The following is a 27,080-nucleotide window of genomic DNA, read 5'->3' as shown; positions in this document are numbered from 1 at the left end:
GTTTCAACCATCAAGCAAGGAGTGTTTGAATGAAGGTCAATGAGTGTCGAATTTAATAAACCAGAAAACATTATGGCTTATTTGCTACGTGAGGTTAATTTGATCAACTAGACGTTTTGTAATGCATAAATTGTTACGAGTGTACTGATATAAGTAGGACACGCGACATCCCGGCAACTTTGAGACGAAAAACACTTTATATTGGAGTTGTCTTGCTGAAAGCCTAGCATCTCTCTCCATTGAATACAGTTGTTTGACTTCAAGAGCCCAAAGATATAAAACGGGGGAGCTAGCCCGCCGTGCCGCTTTGTGGGCAACGACTCCCATTGTCAGGGCGGAGAGACATGTAATCTTGTCCGTATATCTATAATATTTGCTGCCCCCTCTGACAGCAGGAAGACATAAATCCGGTCACAGGACTCTTCACGCCACGTCGCCCGGTGGGTGGTGCTGTACGTCACTATGAGTGTGGGTTTCAAAGTGCACGGAATAATCCGATGCGCGTCCTCGTTCAACCGAGGACCCTCAACCTGGGACCTAATCCATTTTATTTTTTATTTAACCTTTATTTAACTAGGCAAGTCAGTTAAGAACAAATTTATATTTCCAATGACGGACTACCCCCGGCCAAAACCCTAATCAATGATATATATACGTCATTGTACCTCATTCATAGCTTCTTACCGATATTACTATGGGTTTCTATTTTATAGTTTACAATTACCCTTTCATATCAATACATAATGTTGCTTTATGTGAACTAAAGACAGCTAGCTACTAAATGGCTGGGCCAGTTTTAACCCAAAAGTGAACGATGTGTGAGGCGTCAAATTTCGCTTGCTAACCAACCAACAACGTCAAAGCCAATCTACTAATTAGTCATTTTACCTGAAAAATGAAATGGATCATGACTCGATTTAATCTACTTTCACTGCGATTGGTTAGTCAACATGCAACATATCTTGTATACTGTCAATCACTTAGATAAATGATTTGTGTTTACATGAACAAAATCAGATTAACTGAGCCCTGCCTGCCCTTTCCCTCTCCATTTTCAGTGACTGTGATGTGAACTACAAAAGAAATGCCAACCAATACTTCCGGGTCAGTATGATCATCAATGATCGTGCCTAAATACTTTGATATGCATGATATGTGTGTGAGTTGTACAGTAGTTGACCTCTGCAAGCTGAGCCGACTGGACGACTGAACGAGTCGACTGGATGAGACAATTGGACGAGACGACTGGACGACTGGACGACTGAACGAGACGACTGAACGACTGAACTGGACGCCTGGACGAGTCGACTGGACGACTGAACGAGTCGACTGAACGACTGAACTGGACGAGTGGACGAGTCGACTGGACGACTGGACGACTGAACGAGTCGACTGGACGACTGAACGAGTCGACTGGACGACTGAACGAGTCGACTGGACGACTGAACTGGACGCCTGGACGAGTCGACTGGACGACTGGACGACTGAACGAGTCGACTGGACGCCTGGACGAGTGGACGAGTCGACTGGACGACTGGACGACTGAACGGGACGACTGGACGACTGGACGACTGAACGGGACGACTGGACGACTGAACGGGACGACTGGACGAGTCAAACTTCCCATCACTCGTACTCTGCTTGTTCTCGACGCAGTTTTTTTATATTTATTTATATAATATAAGAAAATATAAAAAACATATTTATTTAGAAAACAGTACAAGGAGGATGGTGTTCAAATATAGACCTGGACATATTTGGTTTAATCTGTATTCTATTGAAATGCAACAAGACACACAGGAGAACACTAAGAAGGTGGTTTGACATAAATTGTAATTGTTCTCAAGTCTGTCGTTTCACTGTGTGGGCCAACGTCACCTCTCTGCTGGGTGTGAGCTGAGATATACCCCCCCACCGTGTCATGTACCACCGCCCACCGGTGAGCTGTACCGCCCCCCCACCGTGTCATGTACCACCGCCCACCGGTGAGCTGTACCGCCCCCACCGTGTCATGTACCACCGCCCACCGGTGAGCTGTACCGCCCCCCCCCCCCACCGTGTCATGTACCACCGCCCACCGGTGAGCTGTACCGCCCCCCCACCGTGTCATGTACCACCGCCCACCGGTGAGCTGTACCGCCCCCCCCACCGTGTCATATACCACCGCCCACCGGTGAGCTGTACCGCCCCCACCGTGTCATATACCACCGCCCACCGGTGAGCTGTACCGCCCCCCACCGTGTCATATACCACCGCCCACCGTGTCATATACCACCGCCCACCGGTGAGCTGTACCGCCCCCACCGTGTCATGTACCACCGCCCACCGGTGAGCTGTACCGCCCCCCACCGTGTCATGTACCACCGCCCACCGGTGAGCTGTACCGCCCCCCCACCGTGTCATAAACCACCGCCCACCGGTGAGCTGTACCGCCCCCACCGTGTCATGTACCACCGCCCACCGGTGAGCTGTACTGCCCCCCCCACCGTGTCATATACCACCGCCCACCGGTGAGCTGTACCGCCCCCCACCGTGTCATATACCACCGCCCACCGGTGAGCTGTACCGCCCCCACCGTGTCATATACCACCGCCCACCGGTGAGCTGTACCGCCCCCCACCGTGTCATGTACCACCGCCCACCGGTGAGCTGTACCGCCCCCCACCGTGTCATATACCACCGCCCACCGGTGAGCTGTACCGCCCCCCACCGTGTCATATACCACCGCCCACCGGTGAGCTGTACCGCCCCCCCCCCACCGGGTCATATACCACCGCCCACCGGTGAGCTGTACCGCCCCCCCACCGTGTCATGTACCACCGCCCACCGGTGAGCTATACCACCGCCCACCGGGAGAAACGCTGTCTCCAGAGTGTCCCGACTAGTGGTTTTCAGTGTCGAAAACACAACACCAAGTGGACATCTATCCGGTCAGCTGTTTTGAGAGTCAAACTCGGAATCATTTAAAAAAAGATCACAAGGATATCATCATCAACAACAGTAGGATTCAACGTAAACCATAGATAGACTCGTTACACAAATTGCTACCTTGTTACCCTCCTGTTCCCAGCTTTTAGTTAGCACGAATCAGCCAGCTCATTACAATGGGATCCAGAGCGTCAACGTTACTGAGAGAGGAGGAGATTGAAGAAATTAAAAAAGAGACCGGCTGTAAGTTAAATGGTCCACTTTTACCAATGCCTGTTAACTAGCTGGTCAACGTAGTGCTAACTAACTTGCTACATAGCATTATTGTCTCTACTGTAGTCTGTAGTCAACTAGCAGTTAGATGACAAACTCGCACTCTAGAGTAACCTGGTTAACTATATATGTTTTAGCTAGTTGGATTAGTGTTTGTACATTACACCAGTACTAGTTAGTGTGTTGTGGTGAGGTGTTATGTGTTTCTCTTGTCCCTTGAAATGAGCTGATCTGTGGACTGAACAGAGACATGTCATTATTATAGTGTGACTGAACACTGTTCTCTATCTGGTTCCTGGGCTGTACTAAACCCCATACATATGCGTTATTCCAGGAGATCACAGCCAAGAAACAAACTAACGTTAGCTGCTTTAAATTATGAACACATATTGATGATTTTTTTTAAAAAGGACAAATTATACATTTCCTTCTCAGTTATATTATTTTTTGTTGTACTTCAGCAGGCGCTTTTATCCAGTGTGACTTAGTTCGTGCCCCCATCTAGGTGAGACAACCACACCTAGTAAGGACGTTTTTTTTCCTCAAAAGTAGCGCGTAGTGAAGTCAGTGCTATAGTATGCTAAATTACTGTACTCCTTTGTGTTTAAAAGGTTGTAGTATGTTGACACGTGAGGCATTCAGAAACATAGTCCCAACAATCGTGTCACTTTGTGTTCCTTTGCAGTTTCCCACAGCCAGATCACCCGGCTCTACAGTCGCTTTACCAGCTTGGACAAAGGAGAGAACGGAACACTCAGGTACAGTACCATCCAACAGCAGCTCTGGCATATACACATACGTGTGTGTGTGTGTGAAATGCTTTGTGAAACACTCAGTAACTACTGAAACAACCAGAAGGTGGATATGAGATGTCTGCAAGACATTGGTTCATGATTACCCTTCCTCCCAACATTTGCTTCCCCTGTAACATCATCAGAGCCAACTGGGTAATATGCAGGGAAACTGTCTGTGAGGCAAGTGACCATTTCTCCTACTTGACAGTGGCAATGCAAGTATATTCTGAGCCCGTGTGGTTTTGAAAATTGTAGACTCCGTTCTGTGCGCACACAATTCCGTTGGACAAAAGGCTTTCCTCTTGGCTCATATCCTGACGACACCGCCCGTATCACGTGTGCGAGCGTTCCAAAATAAATTTATGCGCAGCTGGTTTGGGTTCTGTTTCGGGCATAACCTACAGTGGTGTATTTTACCACTGAGGAAGAAGTCTAGAACCATATCTTTTTGTTTTTGTCCTGGGTGTCGGTCTAGTCTGACAACACTGTTTGTAATATCAACAGCAGCGGTTGCTTGAGTCTGTGTGACTGGACCTCACTCCGTAGACATCTCCCGTCAGATCTAGTGCACGCGTGACAGCAAACGTTAGACTCGATAGACCGTATTGACTGTTCTCAATGTTCCCTCCCTCTCGGACCTTCAGAGGAAAAATGGTCACCTTTTAATCACAGCACTTCTATCTCTCCCAGCCACACATTTTACTCCCATTTTAACCTGCCGTCTTTGAAATGTTACTGACTATTAAGCTGGGGTGAGGGTCAGTTTCAGGTCACTACATGACTGTAAACACTTGAATGTGGGCACACTACTGCCTGTTTACACATAGCCAGTTCTGTGTCCTCTCTCACTGAAGCATCCAGTCTGCATTATGGTATACAGTGGGCCTGGCTAAAGCCAGTGTGGTGAATCCAAGGTGACTTGGATCTTAATCATTCATCAGTTGACACAACACTACAGCCATATCCGCCCCCCCCCCGAGCTGAATATCTCACCCGCAGACACACACACTACCTTGGCCAGGTCTCCGCCCCCCCCCCCCCCTGAGTTGAATATCTCACCCGCAGACACACACACACCACCTTGGCCAGGTCCGCTCACCCAAGTTGAATATCTCACCCTCAGACACACACACACCACCTTGGCCAGATCCGCTCACCCAAGTTGAATATCTCACCCTCAGACACACACACACCACCTTGGCCAGGTCTGCTCACCCAAGTTGAATATCTCACCTACAGACACACACACACCACCTTGGCCAGGTCCGCTCCCCTGAGTTGAATATCTCACCTGCAGACTCACACACACCACCTTGGCCACATCCGCTCACCCAAGCAGTCTCTCAATGACAATTTGACTGTTCAAGACGCAGCGAGTCAACATTTGGAATCAAATCATACGGCCAAATGAACATTTGAATCATTGTCATATCATCATGTCGGGGCGGCAGGGTAGCCTAGTGGTTAGAGCGTTGGACTAGTAACCGGAAGGTTGCGAGTTCAAACCCCCGAGCTGACAAGGTACAAATCTGTCGTTCTGCCCCTGAACAGGCAGTTAACCCATTGTTCCCAGGCCGTCAATGAAAATAAGAATGTGTTCTTAACTGACTTGCCTGGTTAAATAAAGGTAATAAAAAGTCACACTATTCCGTGTCCTGTCAGTGATATCTGCAGATTTATCAGGTAGTGTGATGTGGGGACTAATTCTTCGCCTCCGAGACCTTTTCCTAGATCAACATTCCCTTTTGTTGTCACGGTGTTCATCTTAACTGTCCTCACACTGTCTGTCTGGTTTGTGTAGTCGGGAGGATTTCCAACGGATCCCAGAGTTGGCCATCAATCCTCTGGGAGACAGAATCATCAATGCCTTCTTTCCTGAGGGGTGAGTCGTCTCTGTGCCCTTCACTGTTTTCCTCAAGGTTGCACATTGCCGGGAGTCACTCTTACTACCAGAACAACAACAACCATTTTTAGTAATACATTAAACATATGTTAAACATTTATTTTTGTTGGAACAGGGTTACAAATGAATGGTTTGTGTGTATTTGACAACTATTTAAAAGTTTAAGAGAAAACGGCACATTTTTAAAGCTAGTTTCTGTGTTCCCTTGGTGGTTCTGGATCTTTGAAATGGACATGAAAGTTCCGTGTTTTATTGACAACATGTCTTAGATCGGCTTCTATCATTACATTCCCAACACGACCAGTGTGTAGGCGACTTAAATTTAGCTGTGGCTTACAGTGGTTACTGATCCTCTGGAGTCTAGAGCTAGTCTGGTTCACAGCAGTTCCACTGCAGATTGTTGTAACATTATAGCCTGGTCCTAGATCTATTTTGTGCTGTCTTGACCACTTGTATGGTTATTTTCACCATAGAATTGAGTAAGAAGGTACAAACGGATCTTGAACCAGGCTAGGGCATGACTGGAGAACAGCTGTCCAATCGGGACAGGGGTCTGTTGTCTGCAGTGTGGACGTGTTCCATTACACTGTAATTGACTTAGCTGTCAGTGGCATCACACCGACCATGATTTCGTGTGTTTTGTTCAAGGCACTTCTCAACGAATGACCCACGTCTGTCTGTCAGGTTAGACTGAGACAAGCGTGCCAGAATGAACGGCCTGGTAGAAGAGGAGGGTCGTATTGGTCTGAGGTGTAGTGACCTCGAGTCTTAACTTCGTGAAGGACTGTTTTACTGTATGGCTAGGAAGCAAATGATACAGTTTAAGCTTTCACTACCGGACCCTATAAATGATGCGCAGTCTTATATGTAGGCCTCGGTTATAGCCTACCGATTTGAGTGGTGCTTGACTGGAGTAATTGTTATTTGACTGTGATGCAGGAGTATTTATTGATGGGCGTAAGAAATTGTTATTTTCACCCCACTTGGTCGGACAGGGAGGACCAGGTCAACTTCAGGGGCTTCATGAGGACGCTTGCTCACTTCCGTCCCATAGAAGACAACGAGAAGAACAAGGACCCCACTGCCTCCGAGCCGCTCAACAGCAGGAGCAATAAACTGCTCTGTGAGTCAGAGGCCAGGCCCTAGCCTGGTCACAGGTGTGTTTGTACTGTCTTGTCAACTTGTCAACAAGACGGCACAAACAGTCTGGGCACATCTAGCTTGGATCCCAGAACACTTAACTATTTCTCTATCACCTTCTTCCACTATTCTTTATTTAAAAAGAGCTTGACTTTATTTTGATGATGGACGTTAAAATGCTTTTTGAAATGATGATTTAAAATTTAAATTCTTCCATCTCTTCTCCAGTTGCTTTCAGGCTGTACGACCTGGACAGAGATGATAAGATCTCCCGTGACGAGCTGCTACAGGTCAGGATGGGGTCAGGGTTCAAATTACACACTCTTAGGGGCTGCCCAACCTTTTTATTTATATATTTTTTAAGTCTGATGTTTTTAGGCGGGGGGCCCCTTCGTCTCAACAGCGTATTGTCATCGGAGAATCGGGGCGTTACTGTTGTGGAGTATGTTTCAGTAGAATAAATGCGTAGATCTACACTAGAGCTGAATAACAAGCTCCAAGGGAGAGACTCCCTATTTCTGCCTTTGCTGAAAACAGAGAGACCTTTGTCTTAGGTTTGTTACGCAAGTCATGTTGTAATCTGAGCCTACTGGAGTAAATATAGACACTGCCAAGGAAGAAAGGGCTCTTTTAGTGATCAGAATATTTTATTATTGAACTTCTAGAACATTTCACTTCAAAGGAAGGGGAAGTTGCCATGTACTGAGACAATTGTGTAACTTTCCAACACCAACTAAATGTTTTGGGCTACTTTTTGTGCAACCCTCCTCTTCCGCAATCTCTCCTTGTATTGGCTGGGCAGTGCCCAATGATGTATGACCTGTGTGTCTAGGTGGGTAGTGCCCAATGATGTATGACCTGTGTGTCGAGGTAGGTAGTGCCCAGTGATGTATGACCTGTCTAGGTGGGTAGTGCCCAATGATGTATGACCTGTGGGTCTAGGTAGGTAGTGCCCAATGATGTATGACCTGTGTGTCTAGGTGGGTAGTGCCCAGTGATGTATGACCTGTGTATCTAGGTGGGTAGTGCCCAGTGATGTATGACCTGTGGGTCTAGGTAGGTAGTGCCCAGTGATGTATGACCTGTGTGTCTAGGGAGGTAGTGCCCAATGATGTACGACCTGTGTGTCTAGGTAGGTAGTGCCCAGTGATGTATGACCTGTGTGTAGGTAGGTAGTGCCCAGTGATGTATGACCTGTGTATCTAGGTAGGTAGTGCCCAGTGATGTATGACCTGTGTGTCGAGGTAGGTAGTGCCCAGTGATGTATGACCTGTGGGTCTAGGTAGGTAGTGCCCAGTGATGTATGACCTGTGTGTCTAGGTAGGTAGTGCCCAGTGATGTATGACCTGTGGGTCTAGGTAGGTAGTGCCCAGTGATGTATGACCTGTGTGTCTAGGTGGGTAGTGCCCAGTGATGTATGACCTGTGGGTCTAGGTAGGTAGTGCCCAGTGATGTATGACCTGTGGGTCTAGGTAGGTAGTGCCCAGTGATGTATGACCTGTGTGTCTAGGTGGGTAGTGCCCAGTGATGTATGACCTGTGGGTCTAGGTAGGTAGTGCCCAGTGATGTATGACCTGTGTATCTAGGTGGGTAGTGCCCAGTGATGTATGACCTGTGGGTCTAGGTAGGTAGTGCCCAGTGATGTATGACCTGTGTGTCTAGGTAGGTAGTGCCCAATGATGTACGACCTGTGTGTCTAGGTAGGTAGTGCCCAATGATGTATGACCTGTGTGTCTAGGTGGGTAGTGCCCAGTGATGTATGACCTGTGTGTCTAGGTAGGTAGTGCCCAATGATGTATGACCTGTGTGTCTAGGTAGGTAGTGCCCAATGATGTATGACCTGTGTGTCTAGGTGGGTAGTGCCCAGTGATGTATGACCTGTGTGTCTAGGTGGGTAGTGCCCAGTGATGTATGACCTGTGTATCTAGGTAGGTAGTGCCCAGTGATGTATGACCTGTGTATCTAGGTAGGTAGTGCCCAGTGATGTATGACCTGTGTGTCTAGGTAGGTAGTGCCCAATGATGTATGACCTGTGTATCTAGGTAGGTAGTGCCCAGTGATGTATGACCTGTGTGTCGAGGTAGGTAGTGCCCAGTGATGTATGACCTGTGTGTCTAGGTAGGTAGTGCCCAATGATGTATGACCTGTGTATCTAGGTAGGTAGTGCCCAGTGATGTATGACCTGTGTGTCTAGGTAGGTAGTGCCCAGTGATGTACGACCTGTGTGTCTAGGTAGGTAGTGCCCAATGTTGTATGACCTGTGTGTCGAGGTAGGTAGTGCCCAGTGATGTATGACCTGTGTATCGAGGTAGGTAGTGCCCAGTGATGTATGACCTGTGTGTCTAGGTGGGTAGTGCCCAGTGATGTACGACCTGTGTGTCTAGGTAGGTAGTGCCCAGTGATGTATGACCTGTGTGTCTAGGTAGGTAGTGCCCAATGTTGTATGACCTGTGTGTCGAGGTAGGTAGTGCCCAATGTTGTATGACCTGTGTGTCGAGGTAGGTAGTGCCCAATGTTGTATGACCTGTGTGTCGAGGTAGGTAGTGCCCAATGTTTTATGACCTGTGTGTCGAGGTAGGTAGTGCCCAATGTTTTATGACCTGTGTGTCGAGGTAGGTAGTGCCCAATGTTGTATGACCTGTGTGTCTAGGTGGGTAGTGCCCAGTGATGTACGACCTGTGTGTCTAGGTAGGTAGTGCCCAGTGATGTATGACCTGTGTGTCGAGGTAGGTAGTGCCCAGTGATGTATGACCTGTGTGTCGAGGTAGGTAGTGCCCAATGTTGTATGACCTGTGTGTCGAGGTAGGTAGTGCCCAATGTTGTATGACCTGTGTGTCGAGGTAGGTAGTGCCCAGTGATGTACGACCTGTGTGTCGAGGTAGGTAGTGCCCAGTGATGTACGACCTGTGTGTCTAGGTAGGTAGTGCCCAGTGATGTATGACCTGTGTGTCGAGGTAGGTAGTGCCCAGTGATGTATGACCTGTGTGTCTAGGTGGGTAGTGCCCAGTGATGTATGACCTGTGTGTCTAGGTAGGTAGTGCCCAGTGATGTACGACCTGTGTGTCTAGGTGGGTAGTGCCCAATGATGTATGACCTGTGTGTCTAGGTGGGTAGTGCCCAGTGATGTATGACCTGTGTGTCGAGGTAGGTAGTGCCCAGTGATGTATGACCTGTGTGTCGAGGTAGGTAGTGCCCAATGATGTATGACCTGTGTATCTAGGTAGGTAGTGCCCAGTGATGTATGACCTGTGTGTCGAGGTAGGTAGTGCCCAATGATGTATGACCTGTGTGTCGAGGTAGGTAGTGCCCAATGATGTATGACCTGTGTGTCTAGGTGGGTAGTGCCCAGTGATGTATGACCTGTGTGTCTAGGTAGGTAGTGCCCAGTGATGTATGACCTGTGTGTCGAGGTAGGTAGTGCCCAGTGATGTATGACCTGTGTGTCGAGGTAGGTAGTGCCCAGTGATGTATGACCTGTGTATCGAGGTAGGTAGTGCCCAGTGATGTACGACCTGTGTGTCTAGGTAGGTAGTGCCCAATGATGTATGACCTGTGTGTCTAGGTGGGTAGTGCCCAGTGATGTATGACCTGTGTATCTAGGTAGGCAGTGCCCAGTGATGTATGACCTGTGTATCTAGGTAGGTAGTGCCCAATGTTGTATGACCTGTGTGTCGAGGTAGGTAGTGCCCAATGTTGTATGACCTGTGTGTCGAGGTAGGTAGTGCCCAATGTTGTATGACCTGTGTGTCGAGGTAGGTAGTGCCCAATGTTGTATGACCTGTGTGTCGAGGTAGGTAGTGCCCAATGTTGTATGACCTGTGTGTCGAGGTAGGTAGTGCCCAATGTTGTATGACCTGTGTGTCGAGGTAGGTAGTGCCCAATGTTTTATGACCTGTGTGTCGAGGTAGGTAGTGCCCAATGTTTTATGACCTGTGTGTCGAGGTAGGTAGTGCCCAGTGATGTATGACCTGTGTGTCTAGGTGGGTAGTGCCCAATGTTGTATGACCTGTGTGTCGAGGTAGGTAGTGCCCAGTGATGTATGACCTGTGTGTCGAGGTAGGTAGTGCCCAATGTTGTATGACCTGTGTGTCTAGGTGGGTAGTGCCCAGTGATGTACGACCTGTGTGTCGAGGTAGGTAGTGCCCAATGTTGTATGACCTGTGTGTCTAGGTGGGTAGTGCCCAGTGATGTATGACCTGTGTATCTAGGTAGGTAGTGCCCAGTGATGTATGACCTGTGTGTCGAGGTAGGTAGTGCCCAATGTTTTATGACCTGTGTGTCGAGGTAGGTAGTGCCCAGTGATGTATGACCTGTGTGTCTAGGTGGGTAGTGCCCAATGATGTACGACCTGTGTGTCTAGGTGGGTAGTGCCCAATGATGTATGACCTGTGTGTCTAGGTGGGTAGTGCCCAATGATGTATGACCTGTGTGTCTAGGTGGGTAGTGCCCAGTGATGTATGACCTGTGTGTCTAGGTAGGTAGTGCCCAGTGATGTACGACCTGTGTGTCTAGGTGGGTAGTGCCCAGTGATGTATGACCTGTGTGTCTAGGTGGGTAGTGCCCAGTGATGTATGACCTGTGTATCTAGGTAGGTAGTGCCCAGTGATGTATGACCTGTGGGTCTAGGTAGGTAGTGCCCAGTGATGTATGACCTGTGGGTCTAGGTGGGTAGTGCCCAGTGATGTATGACCTGTGTGTCTAGGTAGGTAGTGCCCAGTGATGTATGACCTGTGTGTCGAGGTAGGTAGTGCCCAGTGATGTATGACCTGTGTATCTAGGTGGGTAGTGCCCAGTGATGTATGACCTGTGTGTCGAGGTAGGTAGTGCCCAGTGATGTATGACCTGTGTGTCGAGGTAGGTAGTGCCCAGTGATGTATGACCTGTCTAGGTGGGTAGTGCCCAGTGATGTATGACCTGTGTATCTAGGTGGGTAGTGCCCAGTGATGTATGACCTGTGTGTCTAGGTGGGTAGTGCCCAGTGATGTATGACCTGTGTGTCTAGGTGGGTAGTGCCCAGTGATGTATGACCTGTGTGTCTAGGTGGGTAGTGCCCAATGTTGTATGACCTGTGTGTCTAGGTAGGTAGTGCCCAGTGATGTATGACCTGTGTGTCTAGGTGGGTAGTGCCCAGTGATGTATGACCTGTGTGTCTAGGTGGGTAGTGCCCAATGTTGTATGACCTGTGTGTCGAGGTAGGTAGTGCCCAGTGATGTATGACCTGTCTAGGTGGGTAGTGCCCAGTGATGTATGACCTGTGTATCTAGGTGGGTAGTGCCCAGTGATGTATGACCTGTGTGTCGAGGTAGGTAGTGCCCAGTGATGTATGACCTGTGTGTCTAGGTAGGTAGTGCCCAGTGATGTATGACCTGTGTGTCTAGGTGGGTAGTGCCCAGTGATGTATGACCTGTGTGTCGAGGTAGGTAGTGCCCAATGTTGTATGACCTGTGTGTCGAGGTAGGTAGTGCCCAGTGATGTATGACCTGTCTAGGTGGGTAGTGCCCAGTGATGTATGACCTGTGTATCTAGGTGGGTAGTGCCCAGTGATGTATGACCTGTGTGTCGAGGTAGGTAGTGCCCAGTGATGTATGACCTGTGTGTCTAGGTAGGTAGTGCCCAGTGATGTATGACCTGTGTGTCGAGGTGGGTAGTGCCCAGTGATGTATGACCTGTGTGTCGAGGTGGGTAGTGCCCAGTGATGTATGACCTGTGTGTCTAGGTAGGTAGTGGCCAATGATGTATGACCTGTGTATCTAGGTGGGTAGTGCCCAGTGATGTACGACCTGTCTAGGTAGGTAGTGCCCAGTGATGTATGACCTGTGTGTCGAGGTGGGTAGTGCCCAGTGATGTATGACCTGTGTGTCTAGGTAGGTAGTGGCCAATGATGTATGACCTGTGTATCTAGGTGGGTAGTGCCCAGTGATGTACGACCTGTCTAGGTAGGTAGTGCCCAGTGATGTATGACCTGTGTATCTAGGTAGGTAGTGCCCAGTGATGTAAGACCTGTGGGTCTAGGTGGGTAGTGCCCAGTGATGTATGACCTGTGTGTCGAGGTAGGTAGTGCCCAGTGATGTATGACCTGTGTGTGTAGGTAGGTAGTGCCCAGTGATGTATGACCTGTGTATCTAGGTAGGTAGTGCCCAGTGATGTATGACCTGTGTGTCTAGGTAGGTAGTGCCCAGTGATGTACGACCTGTGTATCTAGGTAGGTAGTGCCCAGTGATGTATGACCTGTCTAGGTGGGTAGTGCCCAGTGATGTATGACCTGTGTGTCTAGGTAGGTAGTGCCCAGTGATGTATGACCTGTGTGTCTAGGTAGGTAGTGCCCAGTGATGTATGACCTGTCTAGGTGGGTAGTGCCCAGTGATGTATGACCTGTGTGTCTAGGTAGGTAGTGCCCAGTGATGTATGACCTGTGTATCTAGGTAGGTAGTGCCCAGTGATGTATGACCTGTCTAGGTGGGTAGTGCCCAGTGATGTATGACCTGTGTGTCTAGGTAGGTAGTGCCCAGTGATGTATGACCTGTGGGTCTAGGTGGGTAGTGCCCAGTGTTGTATGACCTGTGTGTCTAGATAGGTAGTGCCCAGTGATGTATGACCTGTGTGTCTAGGTAGGTAGTGCCCAGTGATGTACGACCTGTGGGTCTAGGTGGGTAGTGCCCAGTGATGTATGACCTGTGTGTCGAGGTAGGTAGTGCCCAGTGATGTATGACCTGTGTGTCGAGGTAGGTAGTGCCCAGTGATGTATGACCTGTGTGTCGAGGTAGGTAGTGCCCAGTGATGTATGACCTGTGTGTCTAGGTGGGTAGTGCCCAGTGATGTATGACCTGTGTATCTAGGTAGGTAGTGCCCAGTGATGTATGACCTGTGTGTCGAGGTAGGTAGTGCCCAGTGATGTATGACCTGTGTATCTAGGTAGGTAGTGCCCAGTGATGTATGACCTGTGTGTCTAGGTAGGTAGTGCCCAGTGATGTATGACCTGTGTATCTAGGTAGGTAGTGCCCAGTGATGTATGACCTGTGTGTCTAGGTAGGTAGTGCCCAGTGATGTATGACCTGTGTGTCTAGGTAGGTAGTGCCCAGTGATGTATGACCTGTGTGTCTAGGTAGGTAGTGCCCAGTGATGTACGACCTGTGTGTCTAGGTGGGTAGTGCCCAGTGATGTATGACCTGTGTGTCGAGGTGGGTAGTGCCCAGTGATGTACGACCTGTGGGTCTAGGTAGGTAGTGCCCAGTGATGTATGACCTGTCTAGGTGGGTAGTGCTCAGTGATGTATGACCTGTGTGTCTAGGTAGGTAGTGCCCAGTGATGTATGACCTGTGTGTCTAGGTGGGTAGTGCCCAGTGATGTATGACCTGTGTGTCGAGGTGGGTAGTGCCCAGTGATGTACGACCTGTGGGTCTAGGTAGGTAGTGCCCAGTGATGTATGACCTGTCTAGGTGGGTAGTGCCCAGTGATGTATGACCTGTGTGTCTAGGTAGGTAGTGCCCAGTGATGTATGACCTGTGTGTCTAGGTGGGTAGTGCCCAGTGATGTATGACCTGTGTGTCGAGGTGGGTAGTGCCCAGTGATGTACGACCTGTGGGTCTAGGTAGGTAGTGCCCAGTGATGTATGACCTGTCTAGGTGGGTAGTGCCCAGTGATGTATGACCTGTGTGTGTAGGTAGGTAGTGCCCAGTGATGTATGACCTGTCTAGGTGGGTAGTGCTCAGTGATGTATGACCTGTGTGTCTAGGTAGGTAGTGCCCAGTGATGTATGACCTGTGGGTCTAGGTGGGTAGTGCCCAGTGATGTATGACCTGTGTGTGTAGGTAGGTAGTGCCCAGTGATGTATGACCTGTGTGTCTAGGTGGGTAGTGCCCAGTGATGTATGACCTGTGTGTCGAGGTGGGTAGTGCCCAGTGATGTACGACCTGTGGGTCTAGGTAGGCAGTGCCCAGTGATGTACGACCTGTGTGTCTAGGTAGGTAGTGCCCAGTGATGTATGACCTGTCTAGGTGGGTAGTGCCCAGTGATGTATGACCTGTGTGTCGAGGTAGGTAGTGCCCAGTGATGTATGACCTGTGTGTCTAGGTAGGTAGTGTCCAGTGATGTATGACCTGTGTGTCGAGGTAGGTAGTGCCCAGTGATGTATGACCTGTGTGTCGAGGTAGGTAGTGCCCAGTGATGTATGACCTGTGTGTCTAGGTGGGTAGTGCCCAGTGATGTACGACCTGTGTGTCTAGGTAGGTAGTGCCCAGTGATGTATGACCTGTGTATCTAGGTAGGTAGTGCCCAGTGATGTATGACCTGTGTGTCGAGGTAGGTAGTGCCCAGTGATGTATGACCTGTGTATCTAGGTAGGTAGTGCCCAGTGATGTACGACCTGTGTGTCGAGGTAGGTAGTGCCCAGTGATGTATGACCTGTGTGTCTAGGTAGGTAGTGCCCAGTGATGTATGACCTGTGTGTCTAGGTAGGTAGTGCCCAGTGATGTAAGACCTGTGTGTCTAGGTGGGTAGTGCCCAGTGATGTACGACCTGTGTGTCTAGGTAGGTAGTGCCCAGTGATGTATGACCTGTGTATCTAGGTAGGTAGTGCCCAGTGATGTATGACCTGTGTGTCGAGGTAGGTAGTGCCCAGTGACGTATGACCTGTGTATCTAGGTAGGTAGTGCCCAGTGATGTACGACCTGTGTGTCTAGGTAGGTAGTGCCCAGTGATGTATGACCTGTGTGTCTAGGTAGGTAGTGCCCAATGATGTATGACCTTTCTAGGTAGGTAGTGCCCAGTGATGTATGACCTGTGTATCTAGGTAGGTAGTGCCCAGTTATGTATGACCTGTGTGTCTAGGTAGGTAGTGCCCAGTGATGTATGACCTGTGTGTCTAGGTAGGTAGTGCCCAGTGATGTATGACCTGTGTGTCTAGGTAGGTAGTGCCCAGTGATGTATGACCTGTGTGTCTAGGTAGGTAGTGCCCAGTGATGTATGACCTGTGTGTCTAGGTAGGTAGTGCCCAATGATGTATGACCTGTCTAGGTAGGTAGTGCCCAATGATGTATGACCTGTCTAGGTAGGTAGTGCCCAGTGTTGTATGACCTGTGTGTCTAGGTAGGTAGTGCCCAATGATGTATGACCTGTCTAGGTAGGTAGTGCCCAATGATGTATGACCTGTCTAGGTAGGTAGTGCCCAGTGATGTATGACCTGTGTGTCTAGGTAGGTAGTGCCCAGTGTTGTATGACCTGTGTATCTAGGTAGGTAGTGCCCAGTGTTGTATGACCTGTGTGTCTAGGTAGGTAGTGCCCAGTGATGTATGACCTGTCTAGGTAGGTAGTGCCCAATGATGTATGACCTGTCTAGGTAGGTAGTGCCCAGTGTTGTATGACCTGTGTGTCTAGGTAGTTAGTGCCCAGTGTTGTATGACCTGTGTATCTAGGTAGGTAGTGCCCAGTGTTGTATGACCTGTGTGTCTAGGTAGGTAGTGCCCAGTGATGTATGACCTGTGTGTCGAGGTAGGTAGTGCCCAGTGATGTATGACCTGTGTATCTAGGTAGGTAGTGCCCAGTGTTGTATGACCTGTGTGTCTAGGTAGGTAGTGCCCAATGATGTATGACCTGTCTAGGTAGGTAGTGCCCAATGATGTATGACCTGTCTAGGTAGGTAGTGCCCAGTGATGTATGACCTGTGTGTCTAGGTAGGTAGTGCCCAGTGTTGTATGACCTGTGTATCTAGGTAGGTAGTGCCCAGTGTTGTATGACCTGTGTGTCTAGGTAGGTAGTGCCCAGTGATGTATGACCTGTCTAGGTAGGTAGTGCCCAATGATGTATGACCTGTCTAGGTAGGTAGTGCCCAATGATGTATGACCTGTCTAGGTAGGTAGTGCCCAGTGATGTATGACCTGTGTGTCTAGGTAGGTAGTGCCCAGTGTTGTATGACCTGTGTATCTAGGTAGGTAGTGCCCAGTGATGTATGACCTGTGTGTCTAGGTAGGTAGTGCCCAGTGATGTATGACCTGTGTATCTAGGTAGGTAGTGCCCAGTGATGTATGACCTGTGTGTCTAGGTAGGTAGTGCCCAATGATGTATGACCTGTCTAGGTAGGTAGTGCCCAATGATGTATGACCTGTCTAGGTAGGTAGTGCCCAGTGTTGTATGACCTGTGTGTCTAGGTAGGTAGTGCCCAATGATGTATGACCTGTCTAGGTAGGTAGTGCCCAGTGATGTATGACCTGTGTATCTAGGTAGGTAGTGCCCAGTGATGTATGACCTGTGTGTCTAGGTAGGTAGTGCCCAGTGATGTATGACCTGTGTGTCTAGGTAGGTAGTGCCCAGTGATGTATGACCTGTGTGTCTAGGTAGGTAGTGCCCAATGATGTATGACCTGTGTATCTAGGTAGGTAGTGCCCAGTGATGTATGACCTGTGTGTCTAGGTAGGTAGTGCCCAGTGATGTATGACCTGTGTGTCTAGGTAGGTAGTGCCCAATGATGTATGACCTGTGTGTCTAGGTAGGTAGTGCCCAATGATGTATGACCTGTGTGTCTAGGTAGGTAGTGCCCAGTGATGTATGACCTGTGTGTCTAGGTAGGTAGTGCCCAGTGATGTATGACCTGTGTGTCTAGGTAGGTAGTGCCCAGTTATGTATGACCTGTGTGTCTAGGTAGGTAGTGCCCAGTGATGTATGACCTGTGTGTCTAGGTAGGTAGTGCCCAGTGATGTACGACCTGTGTGTCTAGGTAGGTAGTGCCCAATGATGTATGACCTGTCTAGGTAGGTAGTGGCCAGTGATGTATGACCTGTGTATCTAGGTAGGTAGTGCCCAGTGATGTATGACCTGTGTATCTAGGTAGGTAGTGCCCAGTGATGTATGACCTGTGTGTCTAGGTAGGTAGTGCCCAGTGATGTATGACCTGTGTATCTAGGTAGGTAGTGCCCAGTGATGTATGACCTGTGTGTCTAGGTGGGTAGTGCCCAGTGATGTATGACCTGTGTGTCTAGGTAGGTAGTGCCCAGTGATGTATGACCTGTGTGTCTAGGTAGGTAGTGCCCAATGTTGTATGACCTGTGGGTCTAGGTGGGTAGTGCCCAGTGATGTATGACCTGTGGGTCTAGGTGGGTAGTGCCCAGTGATGTATGACCTGTGGGTCGAGGTAGGTAGTGCCCAGTGATGTATGACCTGTGGGTCTAGGTGGGTAGTGCCCAGTGATGTATGACCTGTGTGTCGAGGTAGGTAGTGCCCAGTGATGTATGACCTGTGTGTCGAGGTAGGTAGTGCCCAGTGATGTATGACCTGTGTGTCTAGGTGGGTAGTGCCCAGTGATGTATGACCTGTGGGTCTAGGTGGGTAGTGCCCAGTGATGTATGACCTGTGGGTCTAGGTAGGCAGTGGCCAATGAAACCTGTTTGTCGGACTGCTTGTTTTTGTTTGTTTTGTTTTTACACTTATATTCAGTATTTATATATACTACATTTAGGTCATCTTCTACTTAACATCTCTGGTGTTAAGACTTAGAGAACTGTACATTTTAGACCCCAAGGTACTTTGTCAACATATTTCAGGTTCTTAGAATGATGGTTGCTGTTAACATGTTTATTCCAGGTTCTTAGAATGATGGTTGCTGTGAACATGTTTATTCCAGGTTCTTAGAATGATGGTTGCTGTGAACATGTTTATTCCAGGTTCTTAGAATGATGGTTGCTGTGAACATGTTTATTCCAGGTTCTTAGAATGATGGTTGCTGTGAACATGGTTTATTCCAGGTTCTTAGAATGATGGTTGCTGTGAACGTGATTTATTCCAGGTTCTTAGAATGATGGTTGGTGTGACCGTGATTTATTCCAGGTTCTTAGAATGATGGTTGCTGTGAACGTGATTTATTCCAGGTTCTCAGGATGATGGTTGGTGTGAACATCTCTGACGAGCAGCTGGGCAGCATCGCTGATAGAACCATCCAGGAGGCCGACCAGAACGGAGACAATTCCATTTCCTTTAATGAGTTCATCAAGGTTGAAAACTTTTATATTTTGTATATTTGGAAACATGAACAATTACCTAACCTAGAATCAGTGTGAATTATACCGTGGCGTTCAGGGCCGTTATCAGCACAGGACCTCCTGTGTAACAAATAGTGAAGATACAATTAGCAACAGCAAAAATAATATATATATATATATAAATAAATTATACACGCGCATATATATATATATATATATATATATATATGAACACACCTAGTCAGGATGTTTTCATCTTTTTTTTTGTCAAACAAATCAAAATCAAACGTTTTATTTATTTGTTAAAGTAGGCTACCTGCACACGTTTGTTCACCTCAAAAGACTTCCAGCCACCGAACGAACACGTCACTTGATGAATGGAAAGGGACATCTGTTACAAAACAAGCGAGTGTAATGACATTCAGAGACTGCCATGGGGTCTTTACCTATACTCTTAGAATTACACTGAACAAGAGAATACACAGTGTTGGGGGGGGGGGGGGCTGACATTTTCCAGACGCACAACAAAAGCTTATATCTCAAATGTTGTTCACCCGTGTGTTTACATCCCTGTTAGTGAGTATTTCTCCTTTGCTAAGGAAATCCATCCACCCTGACAGGTGTGGCATATCAAGAAGCTGATTAAACAGCATGATCATTACACAGCTGCACCTTGTGCTGGGGACAATAAAAAGCCGCTTTTGTGCAAATTTGTCACAACACAAATGCCACCGACGTCTCGTGTTTTGAGGGAGTGTGCAATTTGCATGCTGACTGCAGGAATGTTCACCAAGAGCTGTTGCCAGACAATGTAATGTTCATTTCTCTACCATAAGCCGTCAGGGAAACCTGAAAAGGGGCTTCGATACGGGACTCTCCAGGGATGACTAGTGTAGCCACACAGATAATTATTATGTATCCATGATCGAGGGCTGGGGATGTTTGTTTAATTAGGAATATGTTTTTATATTTACAGTACAAATTGTGTTTTAATCAAAGTTTGACTTTGTTGCATTTAGTGGGACCCATGTCTCATTCGGGGGGAGACCCCGGGCCCCTTCTAATACGCATTCTGCCTGAAATGTACATTGTGTTGTCAGTTCTACAGTACTGACTGTGCTGCGTTGAGTCCCCTGTTGGTATTTAGAGAAGGTGTGTGAGTTACACTGAGGTAATGTAGTATAATGTTAATCACTGCAGGTGTGGATGGTCTTGTTAGACCGAGGTAATGTCTCATGATGTGCTTAATGGCCCGTGTTGTTGTCGTCCTCAGGTACTGGAGAAGGTGGACGTGGAACAGAAGATGAGCATCCGCTTCCTGCACTGAGACACTAATGGGCTTCCTGACAGGACTGTCTCTGATTGGACCCCATTCTGACAGGACTGTCTCCGATTGGCTGGACCCTCCACCTTCACAATGCCTGTTGGACCAAGACCCAAGCTATGTCCCAACTGGCACCCTATTCCCTATGTAGTGCACTACTTTTGACCAGTACCCATAGGGCTCTGTTATGTAGTGCACTACTTTTGACCAGTGCCTATAGGGCTCTGTTATGTAGTGCACTACTTTTGACTAGTGCCCATAGGGCTCTGTTATGTAGTGCACTACTTTTGACTAGTGCCCATAGGGCTCTGTTATGTAGCGCACTACTTTTGACTAGTGCCCATAGGGCTCTGTTATGTAGTGCACTACTTTTGACTAGTGCCCATAGGGCTCTGTTATGTAGTGCACTACTTTTGACTAGTGCCCATAGGGCTCTGTTATGTAGTGCACTCATTTTGTTTAGGTCCCAAGTCAAAAGTAGTGCACTATACATAGCAAATAGGATGCCGTTTTGGACGTAGCCTCACACCCATCTCAACACTATGCACTCGCTCTCTCTGACCCCTCCAGTACTATGCTCTCTCTCTCTGACCCCTCCTCCAGTACTATGCCCTCTCTCTCTGACTCCTCCTCCAGTTCTACGCTCTCTCTCTGACTCCTCCTCCAGTACTACGCTCTCTCTCTGACTCCTCCTCCAGTACTACGCTCTCTCTCTGACTCCTCCTCCAGTACTACGCTCTCTCTCTGACTCCTCCTCCAGTACTACGCTCTCTCTCTCTGACTCCTCCAGTACTACGCTCTCTCTCTCTCTGACTCCTCCTCCAGTACTACGCTCTCTCTCTGACTCCTCCTCCAGTACTACGCTCTCTCTCTGACCCCTCCTCCAGTTCTACGCTCTCTCTCTGACTCCTCCTCCAGTACTATGCTCTCTCTCTCTGACTCCTCCAGTAATATGCTCTCTCTCTGACTCCTCCAGTACTATGCTCTCTCTCTGACTCCTCCAGTACTATGCTCTCTCTCTGACTCCTCCAGTACTATGCTCTCTCTCTGACTCCTCCAGTACTACGCTCTCACTCTGACCCCTCCTCCAGTACTATGCTCTCTCTCTCTGACTCCTCCAGTAATACGCTCTCTCTCTGACTCCTCCAGTACTACGCTCTCTCTCTGACTCCTCCAGTACTATGCTCTCTCTCTGACTCCTCCAGTACTACGCTCTCTCTCTGACTCCTCCTCCAGTACTATGCTCTCTCTCTCTGACTCCTCCAGTACTATGCTCTCTCTCTGACTCCTCCAGTACTACGCTCTCTCTCTGACTCCTCCTCCAGTACTATGCTCTCTCTCTCTGACTCCTCCAGTACTATGCTCTCTCTCTCTGACTCCTCCAGTACTATGCTCTCTCTCTGACTCCTCCAGTACTACGCTCTCTCTCTGACTCCTCCTCCAGTACTATGCTCTCTCTCTCTGACTCCTCCAGTAATATGCTCTCTCTCTCTGACTCCTCCTCCAGTACTATGCTCTCTCTCTCTGACTCCTCCAGTACTATGCTCTCTCTCTCTGACTCCTCCAGTACTATGCTCTCTCTCTCTGACTCCTCCAGTACTATGCTCTCTCTCTCTGACTCCTCCAGTACTATGCTCTCTCTCTCTGACTCCTCCAGTACTATGCTCTCTCTCTGACTCCTCCAGTACTACGCTCTCTCTCTGACTCCTCCTCCAGTACTATGCTCTCTCTCTCTGACTCCTCTAGTACTATGCTCTCTCTCTGACCCCTCCTCCTATTCTGTCTCTCTCTCTGACCCCTCCTCCTATTCTGTCTCTCTCTCTGACCCCTCCTCCAGTACTATTATCTCTCTCTGACCCCTCCTCCTATTCTGTCTCTCTCTCTGACCCCTCCTCCAGTACTATTATCTCTCTCTGACCCCTCCTCCTATTCTGTCTCTCTCTCTGACCCCTCCTCCAGTACTATGCTCTCTCTCTGACCCCTCCTCCAGTACTATTATCTCCCTCTGACCCCTCCTCCTATTCTGTCTCTCTCTCTCTGACCCCTCCTCCTATTCTCTCTCTCTCTGACCCCTCCTCCTATTCTGTCTCTCTCTCTGACCCCTCCTCCTATTCTCTCTCTCTGACCCCTCCTCCTATTCTGTCTCTCTTTCTGACCCCTCCTCCAGTACTATTATCTCTCTCTGACCCCTCCTCCTATTCTGTCTCTCTTTCTGACCCCTCCTCCAGGACTATTATCTCTCTGACTCCTCCTCCAGTACTATTATCTCCCTCTGACCCCTCCTCTAGTACTATTATCTCTCTCTGACCCCTCCTCCTATTCTGTCTCTGACTCCTCCTCCAGTACTATTATCTCTCTCTGATCCCTCCTCCAGTACTATTATCTCTCTCTGATCCCTCCTCCAGTACTATTATCTCTCTCTGACCCCTCCTCCTATTCTGTCTCTCTTTCTGACCCCTCCTCCAGTACTATTATCTCTCTGACCAAGGATTTGGTAGAACAGATAGCGTCGTTGTAGTTTTTAAATTATTTCTGCTCTGTAAACTAAAGGGAATACATGCGTGCCTTGGGATGTTTTATGTTGACTCTACCACGTCTCTCAGAGATGGAACCTTGTTTATTGTTTAGACCGGGTCAAGGTTGAACTAGATCTCAATGTTTATTATCAAGGCTCTCTGTGTTACAACACCTTCATGACGTAAGACATATGAAACATGTGTAAAAGGCATGTTTGGTGTCGTTCCATGGAAGGTGGGCGGCAGGGTAGCCTAGTGGTTAGAGCATTGGACTAGTAACCGAAAGGTTGCAAGTTCAAATCCCCGAGCTGACAAGGTACAAAAATCTGTCGTTCTGCCCCTGAACAGGCAGTTAACCCACTGTTCCAAGGCCGTCATTGAAAATAAGAATTTGTTCTTAACTGACTTGCCTAGTAAAATAAAAAGGTGTAGCTTTATTGTGATGATCGCCGGGGCAGAAAAGGCCAAATCTATCCTCTTTTATTTAAGATAACGTTTTATATATAAAAGTGTTTTTGCTTGCTTTGTTAGTATGAACATGCAGATGTAAAAGATATGTCCATTTCTCTCTTCAGGTGCGATGTGTTCTTGCTAACGAGGAATGATGTGCCTTCGTTTCTCCCTGAGCAACAACTTGTTTCCCAAACTCACCCCCCTCCCCTCTTGGGTGCATGTTCTGTTTTTTTGCCCTAGCTGCACTACACAACTGATTTCAAATAACCAACTCCTTATCAGGCTATGATTACTTGAATCAGCGCTGTAGTGCAGCTAGGATGACAAACAAAATGTGCATCCGAGGGGGGGGGGCAGGATCTGACTTTGGGGAACCCTGCTCGAGATAAAGTCTGTGCTCCAAATGCCACCCTATTCCCTTCATAGTGCACTACTTTAGACCAGAGCCCTATTCCCTTCATAGTGCCCTCCTTTTGACCAGAGCCCTATTCCCTTCATAGTGCCCTCCGTTTGACCAGAGCCCTATTGAGTGAATCTTGGCTATTTGGGACTCAGTCTAAGCTTCCTCAGTGTTTGTTAAAGAGGCCACGCTAGTATTGTCAGACACTATTTTGCAACAACCCTTTTTTTTATTTTATTTTTACCCACTTTAGTGCCATAGTGTTGGTCTCACATCCTTCAATATCATCAGGGTTAAATGGGAACTAAGTTATCATGTTGTTTTGGTTTTCTTACGGGTCCACCTGCCTAGCTACAGCCAGTCAACCCTTAGAGTCCCAACTGATGCATTGTGTCCTATATAGTGCACTACTTTGAACCAGAGCTCTATGGTCCTTGATTAAAAGTAGTGCTCTGTGTAGGCCATTTATAATGGAAAAAAAGCCTTATGTATTGGCCCTGGTCAAAAGTATTGCCCTACAGAGAATCGAGTGCCATTTGAGAGGCAGCCCTTGTGACAGTCCTGACCCTAGCTGGTCTCATGACCTGCCTCAGACAGTCCTGACCCTAGCTGGTCTCATGACTCTAGTCTAGTGTAACACAAACCTCCATGATCAAAATAAGATTTAAGTCATTGTGAATCAACCAAGAGAGACATTGTAACCTAATATATTTAAGATTCATACCACTGTTCCATGTTTTTATTGGTGATTTATCATCAGGTTAGACAGGTACTTTTTGATGGAGAAGTGAAAAAGCATTCTAATGTATGTATTTGAACCAGAAATGCCAAATGTATGACAGTACCAGCGTTCATTTAGCTATATGTGATTGTGTACACAGGATGTTTGGTCAAATTTGAGCATGTTTATAATATACCTGGCGTAATAGTGGAATGACAGTGTTGAGCCTTTTTGTTGTTGTTTTGTTTTGGTACACCAGCTTCAAACAGCTGTAAAAAAAAAAAAAAAAAAAAAACTATATTGTTTTGTTATTGAAGAAATATTTCACAGCGATTTCTAGACGGTATAATGATTCCCTACGCTATTCAGTGCTTGTTTTTGCACAAAACGAAAGTTGAGCGAACAGTGTAGAATATTAGCAACCAGGAAAAGAGAAGGATTTCTATTAGATGACAGCCGGAGACAGAATAGAACAACGGATGCCGAGAAATCAATAGGCCAATATCCACCATTGTTGTGATTGGCTGTCATAAGTAACACTGGTGAAACGCTTCTATTAGCGACAGCTATATTATGGAAATTTTCTGAAAATACTACATTCCTGTGTAGCACTTTTTAGGTTCACCAGATCCTTGATGCTGGACGTAGAGATTGATTAATATAACTAATTGATTATAAATAATGTGACCAATCAAGCATAACTCAAATGTACGATATATTTATAAAATAATTTATCCTGTGAAATGTTAGAATTGTAAAAAATTATTTGATTGAAATAAAACAGGTGCCATGCTTGCTCAAAGATACCTTTTTTTGTCTTGTTACAAATCCAATTTTATTTTATTGGTCACATACACTTAGACGGCCTCATAATATTTATCCATGTACACTGTTCGTCTTTTTAGTTTACGTTGCTCCGAGCAAGGTCTGGGATGTCCAACACTAGCTATATAGATTGCCAGCTTGTAGTCCTAAAACCCAGAATTACGTTACCTCAGGTTTGTTCAGCCATCCCTATAGGGAAAATGAATGGGGGAAAAGAATAGGTTTTTGGAATTAATGCCCGGAAATAAGGTCAGAGGTTAACATGGGCTTAGGCGATCTTGTGCGTTTTGTTCTGAGATGGCAGCAGTCAGTTAACATGACATTTATGAATTATGAAGCCTTTATGTGCTTTGTTTTATTACGTTCTTCGAAGTTCACAACGTGACGATAGCTGATAAAGATTATCATAGGCTTAAGACATCTGATGCGTTCTGATCTGTGTTGACCACAGATCTTATTGTCGGTGTGTGTACAAAAAACAACAACACGCCATTCAATTTCCTCATAGGCTTTGTCCAGCAAACCATGGCGGAGTTAATGCCTACAAAAAGACGGCATTAACGTTACAAAAATATTCCATGTTTCATGAACTAAAAAAAAAAAAGATCCCAGAAATGTTAATTACGCACAAAAAAAAGCTTTTTTCTCTCATTCTGTGTACGAATCTGTTGACATCCCTGTTAGTATTTCTCCTTTGCCAAGATAATCCATCCACCTGACAGGTGTTGCATAGCAAAAAGCTGATTCAATAGCATGATCAGTGCACAGGTGCATGCAATTAGCTTGCTGACTGCAGGAATGTCCACCAGATAATTTAATCTTTATTTCTCTAACATTTTAGGGAATTTGGCCTCACAACCGCAGACCACGTGTAACCACGCCAGCCCAGGACCTCCACATCCGGGCTTCTTCACTTGCGGGCTCGTCTGAGACCAGCCAACCGGACAGGTGGTGGAACTGTGGGTCTGTATAAACTCAGAGAAGCTCATCGATGTCCTCACCTCACTGCAGTTCAGTGTCGTAACTGACGACAGTGGGCAAATGCTCACCTTCAATGGCCACTGGCATGCTGAAGAAGTGTGTACTTCACGGATGAATCCCAGTTTCAACTGTACCGGGCAGACAGGTTGTGTGGGTGAGTGGTTTACTGATGATGTTGTGAACAGAGTGCCCTATGGTGGCGGTGGGGTTACGGTATGGAGCAGGAATAAGTCACGGAAAACAATTGCATTTTATCGATGTCAATTGTAAGTCGCTCTGGATAAGAGCGTCTGCTAAATGACTCAAATGTAATGTAATGTAATTTGAATGCACAGAGATACCATGACGAGATCATTGCCGTGCCATTCATCTGCCGTCATCACTTCATGTTTCAGCATGATAATGCACGGCCCCATGTCACAAGGATCTGTACACAATTCCTGGAAGCTGAAAATGTCCCAGTTCTTCCATGGCCTGCAAACACACCAGACAGGTCACCCATTGAGCATGTTTGGGATGCTCTGGATTGACATGTATAACAGTGTGTTCCAGTTCCTGCCAAAATCCAGCAACTTCACACAGCCGTTGAAGAGGAGTGGGACAACATTGCACAGGCCACAATCAACAGCCTGATCAACTCTGAGAAGGAGATGTTGCGCTGTATGAGGAAAATGGTGGTCACTTCTGATCCACTCCCCTACCTTTTTGTTTTAAGGTATCTGTGACCAATAGATGCATATCTGTATTCCCAGTCATGTGAAATCCACAGATTAGGGGCCTAATTAATTAATTTCAAATGGACTAATTTCCTTATATGAACTGTAACTTAGTAACATCTTAAATTGTTGCATTTAGA

General features: G+C 47.4%; 1 protein-coding gene across 1 annotated transcript; it reads left to right on the top strand.

Annotated features, from left to right (window-relative positions):
• The first annotated feature begins 2,848 nt into the window (after positions 1 to 2,848).
• LOC135525472 (calcineurin B homologous protein 1) lies at positions 2,849 to 25,220 on the top strand. Its single transcript, XM_064953122.1, has 7 exons — positions 2,849 to 3,171; positions 3,887 to 3,959; positions 5,797 to 5,877; positions 6,894 to 7,021; positions 7,267 to 7,328; positions 18,894 to 19,016; positions 20,278 to 25,220. Exons 1-7 carry the CDS (start codon positions 3,105 to 3,107, stop codon positions 20,329 to 20,331), a joined length of 588 nt encoding a protein of 195 aa, XP_064809194.1. The 5' UTR covers positions 2,849 to 3,104; the 3' UTR covers positions 20,332 to 25,220.
• The last annotated feature ends 1,860 nt before the right edge of the window (positions 25,221 to 27,080 follow it).

Source organism: Oncorhynchus masou, chromosome 32, assembly GCF_036934945.1.
Source record: "Oncorhynchus masou masou isolate Uvic2021 chromosome 32, UVic_Omas_1.1, whole genome shotgun sequence".
In the NCBI taxonomy this organism is placed as follows: domain Eukaryota; kingdom Metazoa; phylum Chordata; class Actinopteri; order Salmoniformes; family Salmonidae; genus Oncorhynchus; species Oncorhynchus masou.
Note: the sequence above shows the minus strand (reverse complement) of the source record. Positions and strands in the feature narration are given on the sequence as shown.

Coding starts and splice junctions, on each gene's coding strand:
- LOC135525472 (XM_064953122.1), top strand. CDS start 3,105: ATGGGATCCAGAGCGTCAACGTTACTGAGAGAGGAGGAGATTGAAGAA. Junction 3,960..5,796: donor GGAGAGAACGGAACACTCAG/GTACAGTACCAT, acceptor TGGTTTGTGTAG/TCGGGAGGATTTCCAACGGA. Junction 7,022..7,266: donor CAGGAGCAATAAACTGCTCT/GTGAGTCAGAGG, acceptor TCTCTTCTCCAG/TTGCTTTCAGGCTGTACGAC.